Raw genomic sequence first — 20,818 nt, forward strand, 5'->3', positions numbered from 1 at the left:
TAGGCTTCATAGGCTTTACCAGACTGGAAAACAGGTCCTGACACCAAGTTAAGAATCCCTGTTCTCAGGGCTTGAGTCATTTTTAGGATTGGTGAAAAGCAGGCTATTGTTAGTAACAATTACTGTAACAATACAAGCAAGTGTATTGGTCTTCGTTATGGACTCAGTGCATTGCAGTATTTCACGTGTTTTTATTCATTCCTTTGTCCAGTACAAATTGGGGTGCCTGCACAGTGTTCAGGCACTGTTTAAGGCACTAGACTTCAGTGAGCATGACAGAGCCCTTGCCTTCATGGAGATTTTATTATATAACATAAACCTCATGAAACCTGAGAATTAGGTATTATAATCTATGATTTATGTATGAGGAAACTGAGACTCAGAGAGGTTGAATAAGTTGTTAGTTTTCTCTGCAAATGAGCAGCAGGGCCTGGGTGTGTGAGCCCAGGGCTGGTTCCTCATAATAACACAGTCCCTTTATTTCCTCAGGTTCAACACAATGAATTCTCATTCTTGCTCTCTCTCTGTCTCTGTCTCTCTCTCCAATCTTGTATTTTCACCTTATTTCTGAAAGTAAAATTGACAGCTGGAAGCAGTTGTCAGCCTTCTTGGGAAGCCGCATTACGTTATTAGAAATTGGAGCTGGAAGAGCCCTTAGAGATCACCCCATCATTGTAGAAATGTAGAATCTGAGGCCCAGAGAGGGTAGAGGATCACCTAGAGACACACAGCAGAGGGAGGCTAAGCTGGACCCTGATACTATACCTGAGCCTCCAGGCCAGTGCTCTTCCTTCTAGAAGTCACAGCCCCATTTACTGTCTAATGCTGGGCTCTCCCGGCTCGCGGCAACCCCCTCCGCCATCCAGATCACCAGTCTCTCATGCCCCTGAGCAGTGGGGCACACCCTGAGTCTGGGGAAGGTGCTGGCTTTCTGAGCAATCATATCTGAGACCCCAGGACTTCTCATCTTAATGAGCTGCTTCTGTCTGAGATGAGAGCTGGGAGGAGCCCTCAGTGACTCCATGTGGGTAATTTATGAATTAATAATCCTCAAGTTTCAGCATTTGCCACTGAAACTTTTTTGTTTCTTTTTCAAAATAAGGATGAGATTTGCAAAGGGTAGGAGAAAGGGAGAATTTCTTTTTTAAAAAAATTAAGTTCTGGAATACATGTACAAGACGTGCAGGTTTGTTACACAGTTAAACGTGTGCCATAGTGTTTTGCTGCACCTATCAACCCATCACCTAAGTCTTAAGCCCCACATGTATTAGCTATTTATGCTGATGCTGTCCCTCCCCCAGCCTCCTGACAGGCCCCGGTGTGTGTTGTTCCCCTCCCTATGTCCATGTGCTCTCATGGTTCAGCTCCCATTTACAAGTGAGAACATGCAGTGTTTAGTTTTCTGTTCCTGCGTTAGTTTGCTGAGGATAATGGCTTCCACCTCCAACTGTGTCCCTGCAAAGGACATGACCTTTCTTTTTATGGCTGCATAGTATTCCATGGTGTATATGTACCGCATTTTCTTTACCCAGTCTGGCATGATGGGCATTTGGGTTGATTCCATGTTTTTGCTATTGAGAATAGTGCAATGAACACACACATGCATGTATCTTTATAATGGAAAGACTTATATTCCTTTAGGTATATACCCAGTAATAGGGGGTCAAATGATATTTCTAGTTCTAGATCCTTGAGGAATTGCCATACTGTCTACACAATGGATGAGCTAATTTGCATTCCCTCCAATAGTGTAAAAGTGTTAATATTTCTCCACAGCTTCGCCAGCATCTGTTGTTTCTTGACTTTTTAATAACTGCCATTCAGATTGGCATGAGATGCTATCTCACTGTGGTTTTGATTTGCATTTCTCTAACGATCAGTGATGTTGAGATTTTTTTCATATGCTTGTTGGCTGCTTAAATGTCTTCTTTTGAGAAGTGTCTGTTCATGTCCTTTGCCTACTTTTTAATGGGATCATTTGTTCTGTTCTTATAAATTTGTTTAAGTGAAGAAGGGAATTCCTATGACTAAGTAGTCAGAACAAGCACAGGGAGAAGAAGATGGCTTTTTTGCCAGAGGAATGATGGTCTCTGCAATCAGATGGACTCCATGGTCACTGTGCATGGTGGGGGTGGGAGTGGAGGACACACATCGTCACAGCTCTCCTGGAGACAGCCTGGGCATGATGAAACCCTGCCAGATCACAGGCTGGTTTGGTTTCAGGGCCTGATATTTTCCAGGGAAATCTGCCTCACTGCACACTCCCATTCCCAAATCCCTAGATTAGCTTGGTCCCTCTGCCATATGATCTTATTGTATTCAGTATTTTTAAAGCATCTATCACAGTTTGTAATTATAAATTTAGGTATAGATAGGGGCATAGGCATAGATGTATAGATATAGAAATATAGATATACATCTATAAATAAATACAGATATAACAGACATAGCCTTAGCCATAGACACAGACACACATATTGATATTAAGGCAGGTATTTGTTGAGTGACTGTTTCAATAACTACCTGTGTTGAAAACAAGTGCTCGGCATAGCCAAAAGAAACGCGCGCTTAGACAGAAAATTTCTCAGCAAGGCATGTTTACTTCTGCAGAAGGGTGCTGCTTGTGCTGGTTACAATCGCAACAGCACACTGAACAAAGGAGAGAAGGGGTTTTTAACCCTAATGCAGTTCCTGTTTGTGTGTCCTTCCCCTATTGGCTGGGGTTGGACCGCACAATCTAAGCTGATCCCAATTGGCTGAGACTTAAACTTTTCCAAATAGGGTAGATGCACGATTTCTGAAAAAAGAAGGGGATAGGTTTGGTTTACAATTTATGACCAGAAAGTTGAGTCTTTGAAGAGGAACTTACTTGTGCCAACTACTGTAAGCCTTAGAGGGACAAAACCCATGTTCATTTTGCTCTTTTCTGTATACAGGCACACCTCAGAGATATTGTGTGTTAGGTACCAGAACACAGTAACAAAGCAAATATCACAATAAAGTGAACTACACAAATACTTTTGTTTCCTAGTGCATATAAAAGTTATTTTTTACTCTATAGTTTATTAAGTGTACAATTGCATCATGTTTAAAACACAATGTACATACCTTAATTAAGAAATACTTTATTGCTTTAAAAAAAAAATAACGCTAATGGTCATCCGAATCTTCAGTGAGCCATAATCATTTTGCTGGTGCAGGGTATTGCTTCAATGTTGACAGCGGCTCACTGATCAGGGTGGTAGTTACTGAAGGCTGAAGTGGCTGTGGCAATTTCTTAAAATAAGACAACAGTGAAGTTTGCTGTAACAATTGATTCTTCTTTTCACAAAAGATTTTGCTGTAGCATGTGATGTAGTCTGATAGCATTTTACCCACAGAACTCTTTTTGAAAGTGAATTTTTCAATTCCTCCAAACCCTGCCACTGCTTTATCCACCAAGTTTATGTAATATTTTAAATGTTCTGTTCTTATTTCAACAGTATTCACAGCATCTTCACCAGGAGTAGTTTACAACTCAAGAAACCACTTTTCTTTGCTTGTCCACAAGAAGCAACTTCTCATTAGTTTTATCATGAGATTGTGGCAATTCAGTCACATCTTCAAGCTCTACCTCTAATTCTAGTTCTCTTGCAATTTTCATATCCGTAGTTATTACCTCCACTGAAGCCTTGAACCTTCATAGTCATTCATGAGGGTTGGAATCAACTTCTTCCAAACTCCTGCTAATATTGATATTTTGACCTCCTCTCATAAATCAGAAATGTTTCTCATGGCATCTAAGATGGGGAATCCTTACCAGACGGTTTTCAATTTATTTTAGCCAGATCCATCAGAAAAATCACTATCTATGACAACTATAAGCTTACAAAATGTATTTCTTAAATAATAAGACTTGAAATTATTTCTTCATGAATGGTCTGCAAAAAGAATGCTGTGTTATCAGGCATGAAAACAACATTAACCTCTTATGCATTTCCATCACAGCTTTTTCTGAGCAGGAGTTCTCAACAGTGGGCTTAAAATATTCAGTAAACCATGCTGTAAACAGATGTGCTGTCATTCAGGCTTTGCTGTTCTATTTATAGAGCACAGGCAGAGTAGATTTAGTGTAATTCTTAAGGGTCCTAGGATTTTTATAATGGTAAATGAGTATTGGCTTCCTTAACCCCTAATGAGAGAGGCAGCCTGTCCTTTGCATCTTTGAAGCCAGGCTTCTCCTCTCTAGCAATGAAAGTCCTAAATGGCATCTTCTTCCAATACAAGGCTGTTTCATCTACATTGAAAATCTGTTGTTGAACATAGTCACCTTCATTAATTATGTTAACTAGATGTTTTTGATAACTTACTGCAGCTTCTGTTAATACATCAGCACTTGCTGCTTCTCCTTGCACTTTTATGCTACGGAGATGGCTTCCTTTTTAAACTTTTCTTCCACAGCTTCCTCACCTCTCTCAGACTTCATAGAATTGAAGAGAATTAGGACTGTGCCCTAGTTTGGGCTTAAGGGAATATTGTAGCTGGTTTAATTTATCCACACCTCCAAAACATTCTCCATAACAGAAATAAAGCTGTTTCACTTTCTTATCATTTGTGTCTTCACAGAAGTAGCACTTCTATTTTCCTTTAAGAACTTTTTCTTTGCATTCACAACTTGCCTAACTGGTGCAAGAGGCCTAGCTTTTAGTCAGTCTTGGCTTTCCGCATACCTTCCTCACTAAACTTAATCATGTCTAGCTTATGATTTAAAGTGAGAGATGTGTGACTTTTCCTTGCATTTGAACACTTACAGGAAATTGTAGGGTTATTAATTGGCCTGATTTCAATATTGTTGTATCTCAGCGAACAGGGAGGCCTTACGTTTACCGAGTAAGTTGGCCGCCTTATATGAGCGCAATGAGGGCTCCCCAAAACAATTACAATGGGAACGTGAAAGACCTTTGATCACAGATCACCATAACCGATATAATAATAACACAATTTTGAAATATTGTGAGAATTACCAAAATCTGACGCATAGATGTGAAGTGAGCACTTTGTGTTGTAAAAATGGCACTGATAGACTTGCTTGATGTAGGGTAGCCACCGACCTTCAATTTTTAAGAAATAGTATCTGCAATGAACAATAACGTGAGGTGCAATAAAATGAGGCTGTGTCTATACCCACCCCACAACTCCAGGGATGAGTGCTGGGTAAATATTTGTTAAATGCACAAACTCATTTCCAAAACACAATGGCCTTTATTGAGGATCTTTATTTGTTTGAGCCTGGTGATAAGAGACTTTCATATTTTTTAACTCTTTGAATTCTGACCCACAATTCTGTGAGTTGAATATTATTGCCTCCATCACACAGATGTACAACAGACATTACAATCATTTTCTCTTTGTTCTAAAGACTGCACAGCTGATGCACCTTATTGTGCCCTCCTTCTCTTCCTTCAACACCTGTCCTTATTCAGCGAACAGCTGCAGCAGGCCCAGTGCACTGAGGGATGGGACCGAGGAGGACTCTAGGCATGCAGGAAGCTTACAAGCTACTCAGAGGCACAAGACAGTCACAGGAAGTTATGAGACCACTCTGAACGGCAATATATATATCTCAACCCAAATTAGTGCAAACCACAATTGCTAGAGGAAGGAGAATGGTAAGTGTCAGCTAAAACACCAGTCCCAGAATCTCTGGGTGGAAAGAACTCTTAAAGAGAAAGGCAGGACACTAAAGAGTCCGAAATCAGATACACCCAGGGTGAAACCCAGCTCTGCCACTAGGACTCACTGCCAGTTCTCTCACCTCTGTAAATGCCAAGTCCTGCACGTGAGTGTCTACATTTCTTTTCAAATTGAAAAAACAAAAAACAAAAAACCAGATGTATTAGTTTGTTTTTGCATGCTATAAAGAACTACCTGAGACTGGGTAATTTATAAAGATAACAAGCTTCATTGGGTCAGTGTTCCACAGGCTGTACAGGAAGCATGGCTGGGAAGGCCTCAGGAAACTGAGTAACATGGTAGAAGGGGAAGGGGGAGCAGACATGTCCTACGTGGCCAGAACAGCAGGAAGAGAGTGAAGGAGCAAGTGCTACACACTTTTGCACAACCAGATCCCGTGAGAATTCACTCACTACCACGAGAACCTCAGTGGGGAAGTACACTGCCTCCCCGCTCTGCCATATCCAATCATCTCCCACCTGGCTCCTCCTCCAACATTGAGGATTACAATTCAACATAACATTTGGGAGGGGACACAGAGCCAAACCATATCAACAGGGATAATAGCACAATCCCATTAAGCCAAAGTTCTCATGTCATAAATTCTCAGTAGATATTAGCCCTTGTGAGTGTTGTTATCACCATAATATTGTACACCCTCTCCCCTGGAGGCCTGATTCCTTCCACAACTATCCCAGGAAAATGGCCATCCTTCCTCAGTATGCATTCCTGAAGGCTGGAGCAGTCAACTGGAAGAGAGTGTTCCCTTGCTGAATATCTCTGGCTTTGGAAAAGTTCAAATCGACTTCCCTGTAGCTTGTGCCACCTCACCCTATCCCTCCCCTGGAAGGTGATTTTCAAGAAATCCTTATACAGCAGTCACCGTGTGCCAGGCACTGTCCTAATGCTTTACCTACATTACCCATAACAGGTCTCAAAACAGCCTCAAAATGGTGCCTGAGTTTCCTTCTCCTGTGAAATGGGGATATATCATTTACATCACTGTGTTTTTGGGGAGGATTAAGTGAGTTGATACATGTAGTGCTTAAACCATTTATTGGCACAGTATGAACGCACAATCAGCATTAACTATTATTGCCATCATGATTTGTGTAAACTATTCATCTATGGTATTACTCTAAATAAAAGCAGGATCTGCTTTTACATTTTTGGGTGGCAGTCCATAGCTTCCAGGGTAAAGTCCGGAATCACCATGGCCTGGCACACAGGAATCTTCTCTAGCCTGGCTCCTGGCACTCCTGCTGTTTCAGCCTTTGCCATATCTCACCTCCTCCTTGACAGTTCAGCATTTCTGCATCTCTTGAAGCCCCTCAATCAGGGTATTCCCTCTCCTACCTCTAGGCCTTAGCATATTCTTTCCCTCTGCCTAGAATTTATTTATCCCACTCTATTTATCCCCCTTTACCTAATTTCCATCCATCCTTTATGTCTCAGGCTCTACATTACCTCCTCCAAAAAGCCTTCTCTGAGCTCCTACTTCCAAGTTCTGGCAAGAGAGAGAGTCATATTTTTGGTCCTGTGGCCTCACTTATCTTGCTAAGTTAGTATTTTTCTTCCTGCCTAGCACACGCTATGTCACGTCCATTCCTGTGTCTCCCAGGAACCCAGCCGAGTGCCCAGAACAAGCCCAGCACCAGTGAAACATTTTTAACTGAGTCATGGACCATATGGGTCTCAGATCTCTCATCCCTTCTCCTATGTTGAGCTTCTCAACATTCTCAAGGCATGGTTCTTGCAACTTTGAGGGACTTTCCGGTACTATTAATTATTATCAGTTGTTAGATACTTACTGTGTGCCAGGCATTTGAACACATTTGCTCTAATCTATTACTCATGCTACCTCTGCTAGTTAGGTATTGATATCCCCATTTTACTGATGAGAAAATTGAGTCTCAGGGTTTAAGAGACTTGCCCAAGGTCTCTGGATCACCTGAGGTCAGGAGTTCAAAACCAACCTGGTCAATATGGTGAAACTTCATCTCTACTAAAAATACAAAAATTAGTCTGGGCTGGTAGCACATGCCTGTAGTCCTAGCGACTCAGGAGGCTGAGGCAGGAGAATCGCTTGAACCCGGGAGGCGGAGGTTGCAGTGAGCTGAGATCGCATCATTGCACTCCAGCCTGGGGGACAGTGTGACACTTCGTCTCAAAAAGAAGAGGCTTACCCAAGGTCTCATAGTGAGTGAAGCTGGGATTCCATCTCAGGGCAGTCTGACTCAGACAAACTTGCCCTCTTGTCTATTGTTCTACACTGTGGCTCATGCTGTTAGGGGCTGAGAAGGCTCCCTAAATCCCAGGGCAGGGGGAGCCGTAAGATATATGAAAACATGTATCAACATAAGCACCTGTATATGAATGTTCATAGCAGCATAATTCATAGTAACTGAGAAGTGGAAACAACCAAAATGTCCATCAGCTAATGATGGATGAATATAATGTGGAATATGTATATAATGGAATATCATTTGGCAATACAAAAGGAATGAAGTAGTGATACATGCTGAAACATGGATGAACCTTGAAAACACTATGCTAACTGAAAGTAGCCAGTCACAAAAGACTACAGATTATATGACTTAATGTACATGAAGTGTTCAGAGTTGGTAAATCTGTAAAGACAGAAGATTTGTGGTTTCCCAATACTAGGGGCATTGGGAGGAAGTAGGCAGGGACTCATAATAGAGGCAGGGTTTCTTTTTGAGTTGATGAAAATATTTAAATATTGATCACTTAAACTGTACCCTGCTTAACTGTACACTTTAAGTAGGTAAATCATATGGTATGTGAATTATATCCCAACAAAGCTTTCTTTCTTTAAAATAAAAAAAAAATTAAAAAAAAAACTGAGCTGGAATTTTTTTTTTGGGTGGGGGGTGGGGGGATGGAGTCTTGCTTTGTTGCCCAGGCAGGAGTGCAGTGGTGTGACTTCAGCTCACTGCAACCTCCGCCTCCCTGGTTCAAGCAATTCTTCTGCCTCAGCCTCCTGAGTAGCTTGAACTACAGGCACCCACCACCATGCCCAGCTAATTTTTTGTAGTTTTAGTAGAGATGGGGTTTCACCATGTTAGCCAGGATGGTCTCAATCTCCTGACCTTGTGATCTGTCTGCCTCAGCCTCCCAATGTGCTGGGATTACAGGTGTGAGGCACTGTGCCCACCAGGAGCTTGATTTTTATCAGTACGTTGTCTTAGGTTCCTCCTTCCCAGGGAGCTCAGGAAACAAGGTTGCCGGCTATTACCAGAGAATGATTAATCTGCATCAGTGGGGGACTTGTCACTGTCTCGGCTTGGCATCATCCATTCACATCTCTCTATGAGTGACACAGACCTTTCCTGGTATTTATTAACAGCAGGCCATGTCAGCATCTGTTCCCAGCTACCCTGCCTAATGCTCACCCTGAGTGGGGCTTGGGCTGACTCAGCCAAATGGAATCCAGGTGATGCTTTTGCACTTGACCCGTCAGGTAATGAGGGGATGGCTGTCTCACCCAGTCTGGTGGGGTCTGGCTATCTCCATTTTGGAACCAGTATTAACAGAAAAAATAATAATTTGTATGTCAGAGATAGAAAGCTGTTTGGAACCTTTTGCACAATGTCTGGGTTACATAGGAACAGAAACAGGTGCTGGGAGGCCAAAGAAAAGCCATAATAATAATCAGCTCAGTACGTGGCATGCAGCAGGTACTCAGATATTTTTTGAATGAATAAACAATGCATAAGTTTGCATTAGGTCTTAGGGTTTGGAAAACACATTTCTATATTGTGTTATTATATCCTCATAATCATCTACAGAGTTGAGAGTGAGACAGATATTGTTCCCATTTTACAGATGAGAAGGCTGAGTTTCAGAAGATTCATGTAGGAGAAAGAATGTGAAGTTGGACCTACCTGGGTTCAAATCCTAACTCCAACACTGACTTAAGGGTTTTCACATCTAAAACAGAGAATAATTCATCTGGCTGTGTCTTTCTGTAAATACAGTTTTTTTTGTTTTTGTTTTTGTTTTTGTTTTTGTTTTTGAGACAGGGTCTCACTGTGTCACACGGGTTGGAGTGCAGTAGCATGCTCACAGCTTACTGAATCCTTAACCCCCACCTCCCCAAACTTGCCAGGCTCAAGCAGTCCTCCCTCCTCAGCCTCCTGAGTAACTGGTACTACAGGAACACATCACCACACCTGGCTAATTAAAAAAAAAAAAAATTATAGAAATGGGATCCCACTGTGTTGCCCAGGCTGGTCTTGAACTCCTGAGCTCAAGCTATCCTCCCATCTCAGCCTCTCAAAGAGCTGGGATTACGGGCATGAGCCACTACACCTGTCTTTAATACAGTTTTATTGAAACATAGCTACATTCATTCTTTTATGTGTTGTCTATGATTGTTTGTGTATTACAAAAGCAGAGTTGAGTGATTGGGACAGAGACTGTATGGCCTGCAAAGCCTAAGATCTTTACTATCTAGCCCTGTACAGAAAAGTTTGCCGAGCTCTGTTCTGTAGAGCGGTTGAAAACCCTCCACACAGTTACTGGAGTGTGGTAGGTATTTAATTGAAGTTGGTCTTTTCTCCTTCCAAATAAAGGCACAGATAATATGGAGAGTGACTTCATCATGATCCTTTCCCTAAGATTTTTCAAAACTTGTAAGGACCACAATGAAACATGAAGTGTCTAGAGTGAGAAGAGCCAGTGCAGTGTTAGGAGCACTTTGATAAGAGTCAAGGACTGAGGTGTTTTATTTAGTCCTGGCTCTGTCCTACCAAGCAAATGTAGGCACATTCCCCTGTGCCCTGTGGAATTGCATGAATTGTGTCCCCACAAAATTTGTGTTCACCAGAACTTCAGAATGTGGCCTTATTTAGAAATAAGGCCTTTGCAGATATAACTAAGAAAAGGTTACAACAGATTAAGGTGGACGCTAAACCCAACTAATGGTGTCTTTTTTTTTTTTTTTTTTTCTTTTTTGGCTTTTCTTTTTTTTTCTTTCTTTTTTTTTTTTTTTTTTTTGAGACGGAGTCTTGCTTGTCGCCCAGGCTAGAGTGCAATGTTGTGATCTCAGCTCACTGCAAGCTCTGCCTCCTGGGTTCAAGCGATTCTCCTGTTTCAGCCTCCCCAGTAGCTGGGATTACAGGCACCCGCCACCACGCCCTGCTAATTATTGTATTTTTAGTAGAGATGGGGTTTCATCATGTTTGTCAGGCTGGTCTCGATCTCCTGACCTCAGGTGATCCACCTGCCTCGGCCTCCCAAAGTGCTGGGATTACAGGTGTGAGCCACCGCGCCCAGCCCGAATGGTGTCATTTTAAGAAGAGGAGAGGACACACACACACACAGGCAAGAAGGCCATGTGATGATGGGGACAGAGGAAGGATTCCTGAAGCTGCCAGTCAAGGAAAGCTAAGCATGGCCGGGAGCCATGGGAGGCTCTGAAGAGGAAAGGAAGGATTCTCTCCTTGAGCCTACAGAGGGACCAGGGCTCTACCAAACCCTGATTTTGGACTTCTGGCCTTCAGAATGGCGAGGGAATAAATTTCTGTTGTTTGAAGTGAGCTGGTTCATGGTAATTGTTATGGCCCTTCTAGTAAACTTAAACACTGTGCTTTCCCCTTCTGTTCCTGCATGGATTGAGGTTATTGTGGATCACATGCATGACCCAGGAATCAGGTTATGGGAAGTAGATGAAGACCGCCCAGGCTCTGCCCATTCTGTCCTCCTCTGCTAAGACAGAGAGCTTGAACACAGATTCTTACTGGCCTTACTCTTAGGAGGGCTCTGACTTGCCCAAGACACAGAGTAAGTCGTTGAAGTTTAACTCAGGCAGCTCAGGACTTAAGGTCACGCAGATTCGAGTGCACAGCCTGGCCTCACTGCATCACGCCATTGAGAACCGCAACAAGTGACATAACTTCCCTAAGACCCTGTTTCTCCAGCTGCACATTGGGTATAAAACTGTCATTTCTAGGGCTCTTGTGAAAATCACAGATATTACAGGAAGGAAACCTAGTACCATGCTTAGCACATAGCAGGTGCCCAGGAAATCCTAACTAATGAAGAGGATATTGATAATTTTGGTGATTGCTGGCAAAAGTGGGATTCTCACCCTGGTCTCCTGATGCCCCAGGGCAGTGTCCATCAGTCCAGCCTGTCTCCGCCCCCAGTGCTCTTCCATTCATCTCTTTGCTGCCCACCCCCCCACCCCGCCCCCAGATTGGAGCAGCTCTAAGATCCGACAGACCCTAAACTCTGGGCTCCACAAGCCAGATGAAGGATTGAGCCACAGAGTTAAGAAAACGCCAGTGTCTGCTTTAAGCTCTTTTTCTGTCTTGTGCTCAGATTCTTCATTCCCTAGCCTGACACAATCACTTCTCTTGACTTGCTAATGGCCCCTGTGTCAGGTCTTTGTGTTTTAAGTAACGTTCCCCTCATGTAACTGATGTTTATGCGGAATCAATCCTTTTAAAAGCGGACAGCCTTTGTATTTTTATAACTTGAACTGTCTCTAGGTTCCACAGAAAGGTGACATGTTTTTGCTTGTTTTTTACTTCCCTTTCCTTGTTTCTTTGTTGTTGTCCGGCTCTGCTCTCAATGGCTCTGTGTTTTCTTCCTTTTCTTTTTCTTTTTTTGAGACAGAGCCTCACTCTGTCTCCTAGGCTGGAGTGCAGTGGTGCCATCTGGGCTCACTGCAACCTCTGCCTGCTGGGTTCAAGCGATTCTCCTGCCTCAGCCTCCTGAGTAGCTGGGATGACAGGCGCGAGCCACCACGCCCGACTATTGTTTGTATTTTTAGTAGAAACGGAGTTTCACCATGTTGGCCAGGCTGGTCTCATACTCCTGACCTCAAGTGATCCGCCCGCCTCAGCCTCCCAAAGTGCTGAGATTACAGGCATGAGTCACTGCGCCGGGCCTCTGTTTTCTTTCTCACTCATTGTCTTTCTCTTCCTTTTCAGTCTGTCTTTTCTGCATTTGTCTCCTCCTGCTCCCGTTTCTCACTCCCCCTCCCACCTTCTCTCCCTCTCCTCAGCACACTTACTCATTTGTTCTGTTTACCTTGAGGCTGTCTCCTCTTTTCATCTGTTTCTTATGCCTCTGTTCCACTCTTTGCTTTCTTTTTCCAATTCTAACTTTTCATTTTTATCTTTTCACATTCTCTCTCTCCTCTATTTGCCTTTCTTTTCCTCTCTGTCTCTATGACCTGTGTCCCTCTATAACTCTCTCTCTCTCTGTCTGTCCATCTATACCTTTAGATCCCTTTATCTGTTTCCAGGTGACTGTATGTGTTTCTGTCTCTCTGTGTCCCTTCTCAGCAGTTTCTCTATTTGTTTGTCTCTTGTTCTCTCACTTTCTCAGGTCCCTCTGTCTTTTTTTTTTTTTTTTTTTTTTTTTTGAGATGGACTCTTGCTCTGTCACCTAGGCTAGAGTGCAATGGCACAATCTCGGCTCACTGCAACCTCTGCCTCCCGGGTTCAAGCAATTCTCCTGCCTCAGCCTCCTGAGTAGCTGGGATGACAGGAACATGCCACTATGCCCAGCTAATCTTTTATATTTTTAGTAGAGATGAGGTTTCACCATGTTAGCCAGGATAGTCCTGATCTCCTGACCTAGCCCGCCTAGGCCTCCCAAAGTGCTGGGATTACAGGCGTGAGCCACCGTGCCCAGCCGGGTCCCTCTGCCTTATCTCCTCCTCTTACTTTCCATTTCTTCTTCTCCCTTCTAGGATGTTAATATTTTAATAGGCTTAATGTCTTCCCAGGATCCTCAACTCTCTTCATGATTCAAAAGTGGCAAGTCTCCCCAGAGGTTCGTTTCAGGAACTGTTAATTCTCCTCTCCCATAAACCTGTCACCTCGCTGCATACAAAGTTAGGAAGCAAGGGATAATCCTGGCAGCGCCTCACCCTTCTCCTTTGTCCCTGTGCTGCATCCCTGAACAGGAAGGATTTGGAACGGGGACCCAGAGTTGGGGAAACAGAGAAGACTGCCCTGCTGAGGAGGTTCTTAGTAAAACTACTCATTGGTGAAGACTGCGTCTAAGCCTTTGGGTGTTTTCTGTGTTTCATCTGAAAACGTTTACCTAGCTCAGGTTCCTTCCAGGCCCCTGGAGGGCTAAAGAGAAATGAATAAATCTTGAGCCTTTTCCTTTAAAAGCTTATAGTCTCTCTGGGAGACTGTGAATCTGATAATTAAGATCAATAAGTTAAAAGATTTAGCCAATATGCTCACAGGGAAAAGGAATTAATTCTAGTAGGGGGAAGCAGAGAAGGTTTCATAAAGGTGGTAACATCAAGCTACTGTGTAGTTCGGGAGTCAGGACCTTGTCTAATGTCACTGCCGTGTCCCCAGCACCTAGCATTGTGCCTGGTACATGGTAAGCACTCAGTAAGCTTGTTTAATATAAGAAAGAATGAAAGAAAGAAAGAAAGAAAGAAAGAAAGAAAGAGAGAGAGAGAGAGAGAGAGAGAGAGAGAGAGAGAGGGAGGGAGGGAGGGAGGGAGGGAGGGAGGGAGGGAGGGAGGAAAGAAAGAATATGAAGAGTTTTCAAAGACAAAGATTCTTAGGATTTCATCAGGTAAGCATTTGGAAATGGGCATCCCAGGCAGAAGGAAGAGCATGATTAGGGATGGAGAGAGGTGCCTGCAGGTACCACACCCAGATACCCTCTTCAGGGCCAGCCCACCCACCCACCAGCTGTGGCTGTCAGTGACTAGGCATTGCCTTCAGCCTCAGGGAACTGGCTTATCCAAGTGTATCCCATTCCAGACAGCAGCCCCCACCAATGACTGGCTGCTGTGGGGATGCAAAGGCCTGGATTCCTTGCCCTAATTCAGGACATCCATAAAGGGCCTTCTCAGCTCCAGAGCTCCCTGCAGGATCAACTGATGCTTTAGACCCGCATTGTAGGTCAGTCTCTCCCTTTACCAAATCCTGCCTTGTTTGCTTGCCATTTATTTTTTATTTTTTATTTTATTGTGAGACAGGATTTTGATCATGGCTCACTGTAGCTCAAGAGATCCTCTCACCTCAGCCTCCTGAGTAGCTGGGACCACAGGCATGCTCCTCTAAACCCTGCTAATTAAAAAAAAAACTTTTGTAGAGACAGAGTTTTAGTTTTACCACATTTCCTAAGCTGGTCTTGAACTCCTGGGCTCAAGTAAGGCTCCTTCCTAGGCCTCCCAAAGTGCTGGGATTACAAGCGTGAGCCACCACGCCCAGCCCTTCCTCGCCTTCTACAGATGCATCTCCCGAGAGGGCTCGTCAATAAACCTCCTGCATGTAACTTTCCAGTTTAGAACCTGTTTTCAGAGATTCTGTGTTCAGGGAATGAGACGAAGCCTGTACCTAGTGGATAGAGATATGAGGAGAGGGTCAATGGGGCTGGACAGGTAACCAGGGACCAGATTATGAAGTCCGAATGCCAGAGAAGTTAATTTATATTTTTTCTCTAAGCACTGGGAAGCTATTGATCAGAGGAGTATCTAATTAGAGCTGGGATTTACCAAGTTCACTGACAGTCAGTATGAAAGATGGGACAGAAGGGGTAAGACTGGAGGCAGGAAATGAATTAGGAGTTTCAAACCTGTTCCAAGCCTGAGGTGGAGAAGAATGGGAGAAGGTATGCAAGATGGTGCAGAGATACCCCCTCTAGTGTGTGCTAGCCTCTTCCTGCTTCATTTCCCTTGCTTCACAGCTCTGGACCTCATGAGGCACAGACCAGGGAAGAATATGTGCTTCTCACTGCTCATGGTGCTCCTTTAAAATCTCCTGTAAGTGTGGAAATCATATACCCCAGTGCAAGTGTATCTCTTATTTCGGGCCTTTTCTGCAGAAGACAGCATCAGAAGCTCCCATCTGTATCCTCCATTGTAGAGAATTCCATCTCATAAAATTTTGGCAGATCCATGGATTATGGTATCAAGTTTAGTCTTATCTTTTAAGAACCTCATTTGTGAGGAATCATGTATTTCCCTGGAATCCCATGACCTTTCCAACAACTGTTGCTGACAGTCTTGATGGTGTGACTTATACACAATAGTCTGAAAAATAAGGATCTAGGGCCCTAGGGGGTCAGACTCCTGTGTTTATGTCTTGGCTCTGCTGTTTATAGACTGTTGGATTTGGAGTCAGTCCCACAATCTTTCATGGTTTCAATTTTATATTCACAAAGTTGGAATAATAGGAATGTGCCCAATTGCAGAATTGCTATAGGGAGCTCTGAAATCTGTAGAAACAGGTAGGATGCAAGCTAAGAGGTAGTGAGAAGAGCCTTCTCTTTGGACTCAGCTGGAAGTTAATACAAACTTCACTTCTGTCACATTGTAAGCTGCTGGCCTTCACCAAGATACTTCACCTTGCTAAGCCACAGTTCACTTATGGTAAAGTGTACATCTCATGACTGCCTCCAAGAATCATAAGTATTAATGAAATAAAGAGTATAGAGTTCTAGGTCCATTTCTCTGTATCACAACTTGACAAGCACCGTGTCATGTGATGGTATACCTGTTGTTGTTTCCTTTTTGTAATATTGATTGTTATTATTTTCCTGATTATAAATAAGCTATGGTTTCAAATGTATTGAATTCACATTTTTTTTAAATCTAGGGATGCAAATGTCTCTGGGGTTTAACCATCCCCTTTCTCTCCAAGGGAAGAAGCCATGCTGTCCACATACTTTGAAACCATCAATGACCTGCTGTCCTCCTTCGGGCCAGTTCGTGACTGCTCTCGGAACAATGGGGGCTGCACTCGTAACTTCAAGTGTGTATCTGACCGGCAGGTGGACTCCTCAGGATGTGTGGTAAGTGCCCATTGGCCCAGGAACATGGCAGTGGCCCAGGTGCTAAGGCCACCTGCTGGAAGCCCTGCCCTGTGAGGGAATGCTGGTAAGGAGGATCACACTCGCACTACCCTCACCTGCCTCTGCGGCCTTCAGCATGCCAGCCTACCTTGGTTTCCTCACCTGTAAAGTGAGATCATTATACCTACCTCTTGGAATTGTTGGAAGAATGAAACAAGATATTATAACTTAAGTGCCCACCACACAATAGGTCTTGGAGAACTTCTGACCTTCAGAAGCTTACAGTCCATTTGAGAGTAAGACAGGGAATGCCTTACCTCTGTGAATACAATAGTAGGGGGGATGTCAATGAGGTGTAACTAGTATGGACAGGAGGTGCTTTGGTGGGGTCCAGAAGAGAAAGTTTCAGCTGGGACCTCAGTTTCATAGAAGGCTTCCTTGGAACGTTGGCTTTTGGCTTTGGCTTTGGCTTCAAAATATGAGTCAACTTACATTAGGGAAAGAGGGGAGACAGCCAAGCAAATACATGAAGGAAGGGAGAGGCAGCCTTGTTTGCTTGGAATTTTAGTATCTAGTGTGGGACAAGGTCACAGAAGTGGGAGGGTGCCTGTTGCTTGCAGAAGGGTGTGCCAAAATTGATGGTTTTATAAGAATGACCTAAGATACAGGGTTTGACCTCTAGAAGCTTTTATTCTAAAGAGGAAATTAGGTCCTGGGAACCTGACTTTTTAACGTGTGTGTATGTGTGTGTGTGTGTGTGTGTGTGTGTGTGTGTGTGTGTGTGTTGGGGTTTCTTGAAAATACACTTGGGAAACATTGCCACATAGGCTAAACTCAGCCTGGCATTCAATGTTCTTCTTTCTGTGGTCCCTTTTCAGTCTCTCCAGCCACATCTCTTATTGCTTCATTTCAATCTACACTAGAGCCTAATGGAGCTAATTAGATGGGGTTCTATGAACTTGCCTGCCTGTTTCATGCCTTAGAACCTTTTCTTGTACCTTCTCTCTGCCTAGAAAGAATTGCTTTCCAAGCCTATGAAGCAAACAAGTGAACATCTTTCCCGAGACATCTCCTTTATAAAGCCTTTTCCCTCCCCACAGTGACCTTTTCCATACAGTATCCTTACTGTATGCTGTACTTAGCTTTATTAAGTCACCTGTGACACGTTATAGCACAGACTGGCTTTTCAGTTTATGTTTCTTAAAAAACTGAGGGAGAACCCAGGGAATCTGTTGATTTGGCTTAACACCCCAAAAGTACCCATCTCAGTAAATAAAGAAAAAAGAAAGAAGAAGCAGCGAAGGATAGAAGCAGGGATGGGAATCCTGCTGTGGACTAGGCTGTCTGAATAAGACCCAAGGGAGATAGAACACACACTTGACCCTTAATGCAGCTACACACCAGCTGAGAAACAGACAGAGGTCAGGAGATCAATATGAAGAAGCTTCTAGAATGAGATAATGCAATGAAACTATATTTGAGACACAAAGATCAACAGATCTTCAGAGGTGAATGGGCAATTAGAAATTTTAGTGATTAGAATTCTCAGGATTACAAGTGATAGAAACTAAACTCAAACTAGTATAGGCAAAAAAAAAAAAAAAAAAAAAAAAAAACAGGAAATGCATTGGCTTAAGTTGAAGTCTGGAGAAAATTGGATTGAAGGGCTCAAGCAATGTCATTGGAATCCCCCTGCTAATCTTAGCTCTACTTTCCTTAGCATTGTGCCATTCTCCGGCCAGCTGCAGGCTGGATGCAAGTCCTACAGAACAAAAACGCCTCTTTCCTAGTACCTCCAACTACTGTCACCAGATTCCTTCTCATTGGGCCAACTTGGTTGTCATGCCCATCTATCCCTGCACCAATTACTGGTCAGGGGGATTAACTGGGCTTATCCCAGAGCCAGCCATGCCTGGAGCTTGCACCAGGAGGCAGCTACACCTGAAATGCATGGCCCTGAGATGGGGGAAGGCATAGATTCTCAAGAAAAACTGGGGTGCTGGCAATAGGAGTTGTAGATGCTAGATTGTTATACATCAACAGCTGTCTGCCTCAGACCATTGAAACCTAACCCTTCATATAGCACATTGGAAAGGTGCTAGTGGAGGAGAGGAGGATTTGCTCAAGGCTTAAACCCAGCCAGTGGACAGACAGCTCAAAAGGATGTCCTGTGTTATGTCCAGAACATGAGGCTGACCTTTTTCAAAGGATTAAGTTGTCTGCCTCTTTCCTTTTTTCCATTAGTTCTCTTTTCTCTAATTAAGATCCTTCTCTTTTTCTTTTAGGATAGACATCCCATAGGAATGAAACCTCAAATACAGAGGGGTGTGTGTGTGTGTGTGTGTGTGTGTGTGTGTGTGTGTGTGTAGGTTGGGCTTGTGTCTCTTTATCTTTTATTCACATAAACTGGAAAAATTAAAAGAGAAAGAAAGAGAGAGAACATTCGTTCCCTAGGGGATAAGAGAAAATTCAACGGTCTGATGAAGTTGTCAAAGACCCTCCCCTCTAGATTAAGGATGTAATTTTAAAACTACTACTTTAGGGTTCAATGGATGTAAGGCAAGCTCCTCTGTGTGCTTCAGAATAGACAGGGCAATCCCACGTTTATCCTGAGATTTTAAATCCCTTTCATTTCTCTGTCGACTTTCCATCATGTCTGTAAAGAGAAACTTCTTCTCTTAGGTCACCTTCTAAGACATTCCTTCAGGTATTACATAATAATGCCTTATATTTTTAGAATACTTTAGAGTTCTCAAATCATGTCTACAGGCTGAGAGCTCATCCTCACAACAAACCTGGGCAGTAGTAGATTCCCTCAGGAATGTGGAACAGGCTCAGGAAGCAGAGTGACTTTCCAAGGTCTTACCGCCAGGTGGCAGGGTGGAAGACCAAGACCATGTCTCACTGTCAGTCCTTCTGCCAGGGCCACTTTGGCTTGCTTTCCCACACTGGAGCTGAGATGAGTTCTTGTTGAAGAATCATGGAAAGGAGACTGGGCTGAGTGATTTGGGCTAAAGCCTGGATTTAGGCATTAGAATGACCATAGCTTTGGAGTCTATGTTGACTTCATTAGCATCAGTTTCTTAATCTTTCAAAAGGGAGCAACGGTACTTACAAATTTTTCTAAAAAACAAACAAACAAACAAAAACTCAAAGGGCTCAAAGAACATAACTGACAATGATCTGGGATTTACAAAGTACCATTTATAAGTGAGATAATGAGACCACACTACTGATATTTGTATGTAGTGGATATATATGCGGCCACACAAATTTAGGAGCACAGCATATCTAATGTTCTATAACGTTTCTGTAACTGAATTTCATTTCATTTCTCTTCCATTGTTAGTAGAAACTTAACTCTAGTCAATTTCAGTTTTTTTCTGCCTCCCATCTCTTAACTGAACATTTGAGTTCAAAGGGCTGATGTACCCGTAAGGCCTAGGAGCTAAGGGGATGTTTGGTGCTGGGCCATCACTTTTTAATCTGGTACCTGCTGCTTCATTTGACCCTTGTCCATCACTCTCCTTCCTCTCCATTCCCACCTGAATCACAGGTGTGTAGTACAGCTGCTGCCTCATCTGCTTTATTCCACCACAAGGTCATTTAAGGCCAGCTGACTCTGTCCATCAGCTAGCTTTTCCAGCCTCTAGAGGGCATGAGAAATGTCCAACAGTTCCACCTGGAGGATCTGAGAAAAGCTGTCTGGAGCTCTTTTGATCTAGACATGCCAGGAAAGGATCTATAGTCGGCTGTTTTCAGTGGGGAGGAGCACTCACTATGCTTGCTGTCAACCTGTGCTATATAGCAAGGGATGCCCAGAACTCCTTTACCTTCATAACGCTCAAGCCCACCTGATATTCTGTATCCTCTCATCCCCTTCATCCACTCATGGGCTTAGCCTGGTAAGGATAGAGGATGGGACCCCTTTTAGGATACTCATTAGCATTTTCTAGATTACTTTGTTTGACTTCCAACATTCCTCTCTTCCACCAGCTCAAATGACCTTTACTTCTTTGTGGATACGAGGGAAGGTAATTCTCTAACAGATCACAGATTCTTCTATTGTTTTATTATTGTCATGATAATGATGATTATTGTTTTACCTTCTATAATAGCTCTGCCTTCTAGACCTCAACTTTTGAAACACAAGATTTTAAAAATCTGACGTATTTTTGCTCAGCTTTCTGGTTCTGCTGTGGTAGACTTCCCTTTGGATAATGTGTTTCTCATATAGCTAACTGGTCAATTGGAGGATGGCCATAAGATGTGTAGTAGGCAAAATAATGGCCCCTGCAAA

The 20,818-nt window shown here is 43.2% G+C and overlaps 1 protein-coding gene across 1 annotated transcript in view; it reads left to right on the plus strand.

Moving 5' to 3' along the window:
- The window catches only part of LOC104676241 (astrotactin-2), an 809,378-nt gene that overhangs the window by 540,725 nt on the left and 247,835 nt on the right, over positions 1–20,818 (plus strand). The window contains exon 10 of the mRNA XM_030920120.1: positions 16,368–16,518. Within this exon, the coding sequence (XP_030775980.1) occupies positions 16,368–16,518 (151 nt within the window). The remainder of the gene's footprint in view (positions 1–16,367; positions 16,519–20,818) is intronic.

This window comes from Rhinopithecus roxellana, chromosome 16 (genome assembly GCF_007565055.1).
Source record: "Rhinopithecus roxellana isolate Shanxi Qingling chromosome 16, ASM756505v1, whole genome shotgun sequence".
NCBI lineage: Eukaryota > Metazoa > Chordata > Mammalia > Primates > Cercopithecidae > Rhinopithecus > Rhinopithecus roxellana.